Raw genomic sequence first — 12,046 nt, forward strand, 5'->3', positions numbered from 1 at the left:
TGTAGCCTAACACTGCTTTTGTTGTTTTTAATGCAACTTGTAATAATAACGGTGGGAAAAGTACTCATGAAAGATTTACCACTATTACTATCCTTGAGCTGGAAAACCAGCTCTCATCTGATTTGATTGTCTGAATGTTGACTTCCTTGTAGAAGTTTGGGGGTAACCAGTCGAAGCCGGAATTCACTGTGGATCTCAGAGGGGGGTCAGTTGATTGGGCCTCGAAGGATAAGTCCAGCAAGAAGCACGTCATTGAGCTGAAGACCCATCAGGGGACAGAGCTGCTGATCCAATCAGAGATCGACAGCGTCATCAACGACTGGTACCGAGTCCTGACAGACACCATCAGTACACATGTGAGTGGACCGCTCATCTCAGTTCTCAACATAGTAGTTACGGTACCACACCTCTGTAAAGTACAAGTCAGGTTTGTCAACATCCACAACGAGAGGCTTCTGAAATGTATGCATTTATCTGTAATCTGTTCAGTACCACTCCCTTTCACGGCAGAGGTGATCCAGGCTGATTTGAATAACTTGTGGTGTTTGTGTGTGTGGACAGGCATGGGAGTCAGATGAAGCCTTAGAGGAAGACATGCCTGAGTCCCCCGGTGCAGAAAAACAAGACAAGGAGAAAGACCACAGAGACTCCAAGAAAAACAGAGGTTCCTTGACTAAATACACTATGTGTGTTGTGTGTGTGTGTGTGTGTGTGTGTCGCGCTCACGCGTCAGTGTTAGTTTTGTCAACAAAAAGTGACTGAAATATTCATAATTTTTCAGTGCCAAAATAGACCCAGAAAGAACTGTAACTAAACAAAAAGGTATTTTCATTTCAGTTGACTAAAACGAGATGAGACAAAATTGTGACTACTAAATGGACTGGACAATAGTTTTTAGAGATTGCGCAGGCAACTCTCTTGCTTCCCTGTAGCTAACCAGTCACTACCAGCCTTCTAGTTAGCTACCCTGTGCCTGGTTAAGAAACACAAGCTGCTTAACAAAATTAAAAACAATAGCAGCATTGCGTTTAATGGTAAAACAACAGTCTAGCTATGTTTTTCTCTCCCTTGAGTAGGCTCTGGAAATGAATTTGTAGTCTCACTCAACCCTCTCACTTTTCCCACTTAATGTCCCATTTCCCCCACTTTTCCTCAGCGAAAATGGCTTGATTATAGCCCTTAGGCTATTGTTGCAAAGACATGACCCATGGCGCAAAGGTTTTTTCTGTCTATCATGCACTGGCGGATTTTACATTCATAAAGCATATCCCGGGCCGTTCTAAAACTAGGCTACTTGCGGACCTGACCGTTAACCGTTGTTTAGGCTACACCTTGTTCAATCATATTACCTCATTAGCTACCAAGCACTAACAACCTGGGGCGCGTTCAGCAGGCTGCAACGTTTTGGAATGCTCAGAAAGAAATAGGCTATGTAGAGCCAACATGCCTCTCTGATATGTTGAATAAGGAATAATGTTGGCTCTGTTCATGGAATTTCTATCTGCAGCGTTCAAGAATGTTTTTTTAACTGAATGTGGTCATGGTAACATTACCAGTAGCCTATATGCAAACATTTGGTGGCACAGAAAGAAAGGAAAAGAGATAGCTAAAAATATATTGACTAAATTCCTCTTGCTACTACGCTACATCTGGGTAAATAACTTTATTTTGAGTTAATGTGGACCTAGTGAATCAGACTTGACCAGTTGGACCAGGACTCGAGCACTGGGACGCGGACTTCAGACATTGGGACTCGTGACTCGATTCCTGACTTGAGCATTGGTGATTCTGACTTGGACTCGAGCACAGGGGACTCAAGGTTTAGTGACTCAACTACATCACTGGGCGAAACAGTCATTAGCCCCTGTTCTACTTTTGGACATCAATGTGGCTGCAGCATCTGTGGAATGTTGATAACAATGACTTGACCAAGTGATGGAGGTGCAACCCATACTACTTTGCCAATAGTTTGCGGCACCATCTAGTCTCTCTCTCTCTCTGATTGTGTTTGTTTTGTATGTAATGTGCAATATCTATGTAGGCTGAATTAGGAATTTGCATGGACAAATAATTCTTACATAATATTATTCTTATATACAGTACCAGTCAAAGTTAGGACACACCTACTCATTCCAGGGTTTTTCTTTATCAAAACTATGAAATAACACATCTGGAATCATGTAGTAACCAAAAAGTGTTGAACAAATCAAAAAATATGTTTGAGATTCTTCAAAGTAGCCAGCCTTTGCCTTGATTACAGCTTTGCACACATTCTCTCAACCAGCTTCATGAGGTAGTCACATGGAATGCATTTCAATTAACAAGTGTGCCTTGTTGAATGTTAATTTGTGTCATTTCTTTCCTTAATGTGTTTGAACCAATCAGTTGTGTTGTGACAAGGTAGGGGTGGTATACAGAAGATAGCCCTACTTGGTAAAAGACCAAGTCCATATTATGGCAAGAACAGCTCAAATAAGCAAAGAGAAACGACAATCCATCATTTCTTCAAGACATGAAGATCAGTCATTATGGAACATTTCAAGAACTTTTAAAGTTTCTTCAAGTGCAGTGGCAAAAACCATCCAGCGCTATGATGAAACTGGCTCTCATGAGAACCGCCACAGGAAAGGAAGACCCAAAGTTACCTCTGCTGCAGAGGATAAGTTCATTAGAGTTTCCAGCCTCAGAAATTGCAGCCCAAATAAATTCAAGTAACAGGCACATCTCAACATCAACTGTTCAGAGGAGACTGTGTGAATTAGGCCTTCATGGTCAAATTTCTGCAAAGAAACCACTACTAAAGGACACCAATAAGAAGAGGAGACTTGGACGTTAGAGCAATGGACTAGACTGGTAATCTGTCCTTCCGTCTGATGAGTCCAAATTTGAGATTTTTGGTTCCAACCGCCATGTCTTTGTGAGACGCAGAGTAGGTGAACGGAGTATCTCTGCATGTGAGGCTCCCACCATGAAGCTGTTTTTCAACAGGACAATGACCCAACACACCTCCAGGCTGTGTAATTTGACCAAGAAGAAGAGTGATGGACTGCTGCATCTGATGACCTGGTCTCCACAATCACCCGACCTCAACCCAGTTGAGATGGTTTGGGATGAGTTGGTCCGCAGAGGGAAGGAAAAGCAGACAACAAGTGCTCAGCATATATATGAAGCATAACTCCTTCAAGACTGTTGCAAAAGCATTCCAGGTCAAGCTGGCTGAGAGAATGCCATGAGTGTGCAAAACTGTCATCAAGGCAAAGGGTGGCTACTTTGAAGAATCTAAAATATATTTTGATTTAACACTTTTTTGTTTACTACATAATTCCATATGTATTATTTCATAGTTTTGAAGTCTTCACCTTAATTCCACAATGTAGAAAATTGTCAAATAAAGAAAATCCCTTGAATGAGCAGGTGTCCAAACTTTTGACTGATACTGTTATGTTTTACATTTTTCTGCTTTTGGGGAGTGAATAGAAACATATGTTGGTAGGACCAGGCTATGTATGTTTGTGCACATGGAAGTCAGTGATTTAAGTTTATTATAGGTTAATGAGGCAATACAAATGTGATGTGACTGAAATGTGACTACAATGAAAGGACATTTAGTTGACTGAAATGGCCCACTGTTTTTATCATTTTGAATATATCTAGACTAAATCATTATTGCAATGACAACAAAAATGTGACTACAACATAATGATATTTTAGTCAAAATGACAAAGACGAGACTAAATCTGAATTAACACTGGCGCGCTTGCGTGTGTGCAGGTGCGTGTAAGAATGTTTGCGTGTCAGTGATCTAAAAAGGTTTTGTCACCAAATGCCCTCTTAATACCTGTTTAGTAATTTCCCTCCGTATGTTTTCAGCGATGAAGACATCTGTGAGTATGGACTCCTCGGACCAGAAGAAGACCAGAGTAAAGCTGAAGAAGTTCCTAACCCGCCGACCTACCTACCAGGCCGTCAGAGACAAGGGCTACATTAAAGGTATGGCCGGCCTCACTGCAAGCCAGTTCCTATAAAGGTGACATTTGACATGCCTGTCTCTCTCTTTATTTGTTATTTAAAATATACTTCTCTTGCTTTGTGTTGCGCCACAGACCAGGTGTTTGGCTGCAGCCTGAGCAGCCTGTGTCAGAGGGAGAACACTTCGGTGCCCACTTTCGTCACCATGTGCATCGACCACGTGGAAAACACAGGTATGACCTCTCTGCCTTTTTTTAAAATGAGCCATTTTGTTTCCATTATGTGTACTGAATCAGTTATAATGCTGTCTCTGTATCTTTCTCTTTCCCCCTCCTCTATGTCTCTGACCCTGTCATCTCTTTTGCAGGTCTGAGTATAGATGGGATATACAGAGTGAGTGGAAACCTAGCTGTTATACAGAAGCTGCGCTTTGCTGTTAATCACGGTATGGCAAAAATAGTTTTAGTTTTCTTTTGGAACCAGTGGAATTGTCCATGGAACCAATGGAATAGTACTAAAAGAGAGAACCTTATTTGTGTGTGTTCCAGATGAGAAGGTAGAGCTGGATGACAGTAAGTGGGAAGACATCCACGTCACTACAGGAGCCCTGAAGATGTTATTCAGAGAGCTGCCTGAGCCTGTTTTCACCTACGACTCTTTCAACGACTTTATCAACGCCATCAGTGAGTAGTAACACACTTGACTACACTGTTAGACTTCACTGTGCTGTATAACAAACACTGTACTGTACAACACATATACCATAGAGATCCTATTAAATTATGAATTCCTATTCTAATTGCTAATTCTATGACGTATACATTATATGCCTGTCTACTGAGCTACTATTTATAAAGGTAAAATCAAGATTTGATGGTTTGCTTAAAGACAATGCTTATTAAGACATAATTGACTTCATATGCTGTACCACTTGGTTTGGTGATTCCAAATGTGTGCTGTTTTAAATGTATCCACAAGATGGCACCCTTCTCATTTGAATTCACAAAAATGTATTAGAATTAAGGATTAGGGTTGCAAAGCTACCAAGGAATCTTCCAGGAATCTTCTATAATTTTAGGTAATTTATGGCAATCTATGGTAACTTTGGTCGTTTAATTTATTCATATACAGGATAATATTCATTTTTTTAATATCTTTGTATATATTGTCCATGAGTTTCTATTGGATAAACAATATGGTTCAAGAGAAAATAGTCTAATTAATGAAAAAACAATTATTTTCAATTAACTCTTCCAACTATTGACTTTTTATTTTACAACTGCCACTAGTTTGGCTCCGAAACATTTAAAACAAAGACATATTGACATTAAATAAATAAACGCTATTTCATGCTGAAACTCTAATATTAAGCACCGAAGGTATTCACTAAATTGATGGTTTATTTTATATATTTTACATGTGATAAGGCCACAAAGTGGGCCAGGGATAATTACAGACACTTGTGATAATCTGAAGTACCCAAAAGGGCCAGGAGATGTCTTGTGATACATTACATAAAACCCTTGAAAGTTACTGAAATTCTAATAGTTTACTGGTAAACTTAGAAAGTTTCCAGTAATATACCCTTAATTTGCAACCATAATCAGGATCATGTAAATGCTGTGTTTCTACATATGCAATGAAACTAATGTCTTTACATTTTTCCCTCTGTTCCAGAATGCTCAGACTACAAGCAGCGGGTGAATATGATAAAAGACTTAATCAAGCATTTGCCAAAACCAAATCACGACACAATGCAATGCCTCTTCAAGCATCTCAGAAGGTAAGTAAAAAGCATCCTACATTTCTGCTAAGCTAAAGTCAATACTCGCTGATGAATGACAAGACCCAGCTCATAATTCATTTTGCTAGTCTGTTTAAGAGTAGCCTGGGAAGCCGCTAGCGGGCTTTATGGATCTCCACTATTGTCTGGGCTTGATGTGCACAGTCGGTAATACACTCATGTCCCCCTGTTACTGGTTCGTACATAAAGCATTTTCCATTCAGGCTGCAAAGGCTTTGAATTCCTCTTAAGAAGGAGGCGAGAAGGAGGGAGAAAGAAAACAGGGAAAATATTCATCGTTTTTTTTAAATAGTTTTTTTGCCCATCCGCCTCTTTTCGGAGGACAAAAATAAACTTTGTTTTGTACATTCTACACACATTTTACATACATGGCATTTTATTTTATTTATTTTTACACTTGTTACATATCAAGAATCAAGTAATTTTATATATTTTTTATACACATTACACCTAGATACAGTTGAAGTCGGCTAATTGACATCATTCGAGTCAATTGGAGGTGTACCTGTGGATGTATTTCAAGGCCTACCTTCAAACTCGGTGCCTCTTTGCTTGACATCATGGGAAAATTTAAATAAATCAGCCAAGACCTCAGAAAATAAATTGTAGATCTCCACAAATCTGGTTCATCCTTGGGAACAATTTCCAAAAGCCTGAAGGTACCACTATCATCTGTACAAACAATAGTACTAAAGTATAAACCCCATGGGACCACGCAGCCGTCATACCGCTCAGGAAGGAGACGCGTTCTGCCTCCTAGAGATGAACGCACTTTGGTGCAAAAAGTGCAAATCAATCCCAGAACAACAGCAAAGGACCTTGTGAAGATGCTGGAGGAAACAGGTACAAAAGTATTTATATCCACAGTAAACCGAGTCCCTATATCGACATAACCTGAAAGGCCGCTCAGCAAGGAAGAAGCCACTACTCCAAAACCGCCATAAAAAGCCAGACTATGGTTTGTAACTGCACATGGGGACAAAGATTGTACTTTTTGGAGAAGTGTCCTCTGGTCTGATGTAACAAGAATATAACTATTTGGCAATAATGACCATTATGTTTGGAGGAAAAAGGGGGACGCTTGCAAGCCGAAGAACACCATCCCAACCGTGAAGCACGGGGGAGGCAGCATCATGTTGTGGTGGTGCTTTGCTGCAGGAGGGACTGGTACACTTAAAAAATAGATGGCATTGTGAGGGAGGAAAATTATGTGGATATATTGAAGCAACATCTCAAGACATCAGTCAGGAAGTTAAAGGTTGGTCACAAATGGGTCTTCCAAATGGACAATGAACCCAAGCATACTTCCAAAGTTGTGGCAAAATGGCTTAAAGACAAGGTATTGGAGTGACCATTACAAAGCCCTGACCTCAATCCTATAGAAAATGTGTGGGCAGAACTGAAAGTGTGTGCGAGCAAGGAGGCCTACAATCCTGACTCAGTTACACCAGCTCTGTCAGGAGGAATGGGCCAAAATTCACCCAACTTCTTGTGGGAAGGTTGTGGAACGCTACCTGAAACGTTTGACCCAAGTTAAACAATTTAAAAGCAATGCTACTAAATACTAATTGAGTGTATGTGAACTTCTGACCCACTGGGAATGTGATGAAATAAATAAAAGCTGAAATAAATCATTATCTCTACTATTAATCTGACATTTCACATCCTTAAAATAAAGTGGTGATCCTAACTGACCTAAGACAGGGAATTTTTACTCGGATTAAATGTCAGGAATTACTGAGTTTAAATGTATTTGGCTAGGGTGTATGTGAACTTCCGAATTCAACTATAGAACATGAGCTTTTAAACCCACCCCTCAGCTACTCCCAGGGGCAATACCAAAATAAGTGATATAGTGATTCTGTCTATTTGCAACTAAATCTGTAGAGCTGAGATGGTTATATGCCCCATATACATAACATTCTGTTTGTGGCAAGAATTTTGTATAATCATTTTTTGGAATCAAGAGTTGTTTGCGTATCCGTTCATGAACCATGTGCCACGGAATCGGCACATCAAAAATCTCTCCCCAACTATCTTGCCACCTGTATGGTGCCGCGGGCAATATTTTGATCCTCAAGTAAAACTGATATACAGTGGGGAGAACAACTATTTGATACACTGCAGATTTGCAGGTTTTCCTACTTACAAAGCATGTAGAGGTCTGTAATTTATCTTAGGTACACTTCAACTGTGAGAGACGGAATCTAAAACAAAAATCCAGAAAATCACATTGTATGATTTTTAAGTAATTCATTTGCATTTTATTGTGGTGGAAAATAAGTATTTGGTCAATAACAACATTTTATCTCAATACTTTGTTATATACCCTTTGTTGGCAATGACAGAAGTCAAACGTTTTCTGTAAGTCTTCACAAGGTTTTCACACACTGTTGCTGGTATTTTGGCCCATTCCTCCATGCAGATCTCCTCTAGAGCAGTGATGTTTTGGGGCTGTTGCTGGGCAACACGGACTTTCAACTCCCTCCAAAGATTTTCTATTGGGTTGAGATCTGTAGACTGGCTAGGCCACTCCAGGACCTTGAAATGCTTCTTACGAAGCCACTCCTTCGTTGCCCGGGCGGTGTGTTTGGGATCATTGTCATGCTGAAAGACCCAGCCATGTTTCATTTTCAATGCCCTTGCTGATGGAAGGAGGTTTTCACTCAAAATCTCACAATACATGGCCCCATTCATTCTTTCCTTTACACGGATCAGTCGTCCTGGTCCCTTTGCAGAAAAACAGCCCCAAAGCATGATGTTTCCACCCCCACGCTTCACTGTAGGTATGGTGTTCTTTGGATGCAACTCAGCATTTTTTGTCCTCCAAACACGACGAGTTGAGTTTTTACAAAAAAGTGATATTTTGGTTTCATCTGACCATATGACATTCTCCCAATCTTCTTCTGGATCATCCAAATGCTCTCTAGCAAACTTCAGACGGGCCTGGACATGTACTGGCTTAAGCAGGGGGACACGTCTGGCACTGCAGGATTTGTCTGCTCTTTTTCTGTCAATAACCTACAGTAGCCTGTCAGTCCTCACCACTATCTTAGTTTGTTGACTTATTCTCAGATTGATATGTCTGAGGTACACAGGACCAGGGGACCTATAAGTAGGGTTCTGGGTAGATTCTCAGCCCATTGGAGCTCGGGGCTATATCATACAGTATGTTCAGAATGACATTTGCCTAAACACTATTTGCATTTATATGGCCCTGTGTTTGCCATAATGCAATACCTTTAGATCTGGTGTTTGTTCTAGGGAATGTATTGTGTGACATTTTGTCTATATGGAAGTGTATCCCAAATGACACCCTATTCCCTACATAGTGCTCTACTTTTCACCAGGGCTCTGGTCAAAAGTTCTGCACTATATGGGGAATAGGGTGCCATTTGGGATGCTTCCTATGTATATGAGACAAGGGGATTTAATTGGGTTTTCCAATGAATAATGTTATTGTGTGGCGCAGCGTTACTGTATCCAAGAATTTTGATTTCCATTTAAAAGCAGCGATATTGCCTGCCGTTGTTTAATATTGTATTTTGCATCTTATGTTTTTCTAATACTAGCAGTAGCTTACTTAATAAATGTTATATACATTTTGTCTCCAGCGTATGTATACCTGATCCCTTTGTTGACCAACCAACATCTGTAATGTGTTTTCTAAATGATATGCCTATTTCACCAAAACGGACTGACCATAGGGCAGTGCGGGAAAATGCCAGATGGTTCTGGTCCATCTTTAGCCCAGTGGGCCTGTGTAAATTGGGGGTTTTGCGCATAATGATCATTATTTGGCTAACAATGGGGGCCTCAAGGAAAAAAATGTGCCTTTGTGTTGGAAATGCCTGGCAGATTTCTGCTCGCAGTCTGTCCCTGTATCCCACTCTTTCCCCCTCTCGCCTTCCTGTCTCTCTCCAGGGTGATTGATCATGGGGAGGCCAACCGTATGACGACCCAGAGCGTAGCGATCGTTTTCGGCCCCACCCTGCTCAGACCTGAGACGGAGACGGGAAACATCGCTGTTCACATGGTCTATCAGAACCAGATTGTTGAGCTCATTTTACTGGAGTATGAGAACATATTCAGCAGGTAGAAAATAAACACCTAAGAACAACACCTGAGGTAAACTCCTGTGGAAGAGGATGGTCTGATTGAGTGGTCGGACTCACCCAATACCGCTTATTTTTGTGACTGAAACATTGCTACTGTGGACCCAGCAATTTAAAGAAAGAAAAACAAAAATGTAATTATTGTTCGTTGATAATAAGATTAATAAAGGAAACTAGTGAATGACTTTGCACTTAACATTTTGAGAGAGATGAGTAATGATGTAAATAAATACAGATGTCATTCACTTTGGTTCCCATTCCTGCTGTGAGTAGCAGGGCGGTGCAGTTGCTTCAGGGGAGAGTGTTGGTTGGTTTGTTGGTTGGTGAGCTGGCTGGATCTAGGACCTGGCATGGCATTGACGGCGGACGGAGTGCAGTGTGAATGGTGTGGATGGATCTCCCTCCGTGTGTGACGTGATCCAGTGGATTTGAGTATACAGGGTATAACTGTGTTCTACACTGGATTCCTATGGCCAGTATTAAGTACATACTATATACAACAAGAGCTTGGTGAATAAGACGTTCATTGTTTTGGACTGGAGTGAAACAGAAGAAGAGGATTGTGGGATACATTGATGTGGCGTAAAAGAAACCGCTGGAGTGACTTCCGGCTTTCTCTGATGACATCACAACACAGGAAGCACAACTCAATCCAGATGATTCAAACAACTAACCACCCACTGAATAACTGGCTGGCTGGGTGGTCTGATCTCCCTCTGTCAAGTCAATGGAAGCCCATATCCTACTACCGTGTGGTAGAATATAGACCATGCTTGGTCGTCTGTATAAAGACTACTCTCATTGCTTTGTGTTGGAATAATAATAAGATGAACCTATGAACTGGATATTCTCAGTGTTGTGGAACATTGACTGTTGACTTGACCTCTGAATTTTGTGAAGTACAATGTAAAGCCTCAGTTGTGTGGATACAGAATCAGTATTAAATATGGGGGCTCTCTGACGGGACCCCAAAATTATGTATGGGGTCTCTCGGAGGGGACCCCTGGATCAACTGGATTGGACATAGTCATGTGTATTAGCTATATTTCCCCGACTTTATAATGAAAACATTCACCACAATCAGATCTGGGAACTGCATTTTAGCACTCCTTTCCCTTTATAATACACTACTTTTGACCAGAGTCTTTGACCAGTCAAAAGTAAGGCAATTTACAGGGAATAGGGTGCAATTTTGGACGCGAACAGGTCACCCTACCTCCCTCGCTAGAACTGGAGCCCCGCCCCTTCTTCCAGATCTACCCTTTGACCCTAGTGCAATCATCAATAGTGGTCAGTCAGTATGTCACATGACTGGTTTTGGGAAGCATCAAAACAAACCTGTGTTTGGGGGATAATACCGTAAATGAACTTGCTATATCTGAAGACTGGCTGCATCCTAAATGGCTTCCTATTCCCTATGCATAGGCCCTGGTCAAAATTAGTGCACTATATAGGGAATAGGGTGCCTGCCATTTGGGATGCACATAAGATCTTCCCTAATGTGTACAGATAAAGAACAGATGTGTGTTATTGTCTAGTCTAACGTGCTTTGTATGGTAGGCCTCTGCTAGTGAAAGGCCTTCATTATAAGTGTAAAAGTGTTGGCTTTTCAGTGAAAAGAAATGGAGAAGGCAGGGAATAGCAGTCAGTCTTAACATGACAATTTCAGATGAATACTGATTATGTCCCAAATAACACCCTATTCCCTATTTAGGGTGCCATTTGGGATGTAGGCTCAAGCCTCTGTTCCAACTTCATAATAACTCTCCTTACCTAAACTAATCTCAACGGGACTGGGACTGGAGAGAAAATGGTACTGGAAAATAGTATTAAATTCAAGTTTATGGTGATGGAAGGTACAATGCAAAAAAGCCTCTGTGCAGCCTACATTTAAAAAATATTTCCTTATTGAAGTATGTATGTTTTGATGGTGAGTGGTTGGTTCAACGAGTGAAATATCACTGATTTTGTAAATTGTTGACAAAATAGATTGTTACAAAAGAGGAAATGGTTTTGAAAGTGTATCTTGATTTTGACGCATTAAGGATTATAATAAATACCGCTTTGATGTCATACAAGCAAACCACACACCCGGGAGTCCAAATGTGCACTTCACATTTCCATATTTGAAACTCCTCATTTACAGTATCAACGTTTA

General features: G+C 40.7%; 1 protein-coding gene across 6 annotated transcripts in view; it reads left to right on the forward strand.

Moving 5' to 3' along the window:
• LOC110490021 (rho GTPase-activating protein 12) overlaps positions 1 to 11,502 on the forward strand; it is a 90,976-nt gene extending 79,474 nt beyond the window's left edge. For 5 of the 6 annotated variants that reach the window (XM_036944305.1, XM_021563101.2, XM_021563104.2 and 2 more), the window contains 8 exons: positions 153 to 356; positions 562 to 664; positions 3,871 to 3,990; positions 4,104 to 4,202; positions 4,337 to 4,414; positions 4,518 to 4,652; positions 5,647 to 5,752; positions 9,698 to 10,069. In XM_036944305.1, coding sequence (XP_036800200.1) covers positions 153 to 356; positions 562 to 664; positions 3,871 to 3,990; positions 4,104 to 4,202; positions 4,337 to 4,414; positions 4,518 to 4,652; positions 5,647 to 5,752; positions 9,698 to 9,872 — 1,020 coding nt within the window. In that variant the 3' untranslated portion in view covers positions 9,873 to 10,069. Of the gene's footprint in view, positions 1 to 152; positions 357 to 561; positions 665 to 3,870; positions 3,991 to 4,103; positions 4,203 to 4,336; positions 4,415 to 4,517; positions 4,653 to 5,646; positions 5,753 to 9,697 lie in introns of all 6 variants that reach the window. The other variant, XM_021563102.2, reaches the window with a different exon arrangement.
• The last annotated feature ends 544 nt before the right edge of the window (positions 11,503 to 12,046 follow it).

Source organism: Oncorhynchus mykiss, chromosome 15, assembly GCF_013265735.2.
Source record: "Oncorhynchus mykiss isolate Arlee chromosome 15, USDA_OmykA_1.1, whole genome shotgun sequence".
In the NCBI taxonomy this organism is placed as follows: domain Eukaryota; kingdom Metazoa; phylum Chordata; class Actinopteri; order Salmoniformes; family Salmonidae; genus Oncorhynchus; species Oncorhynchus mykiss.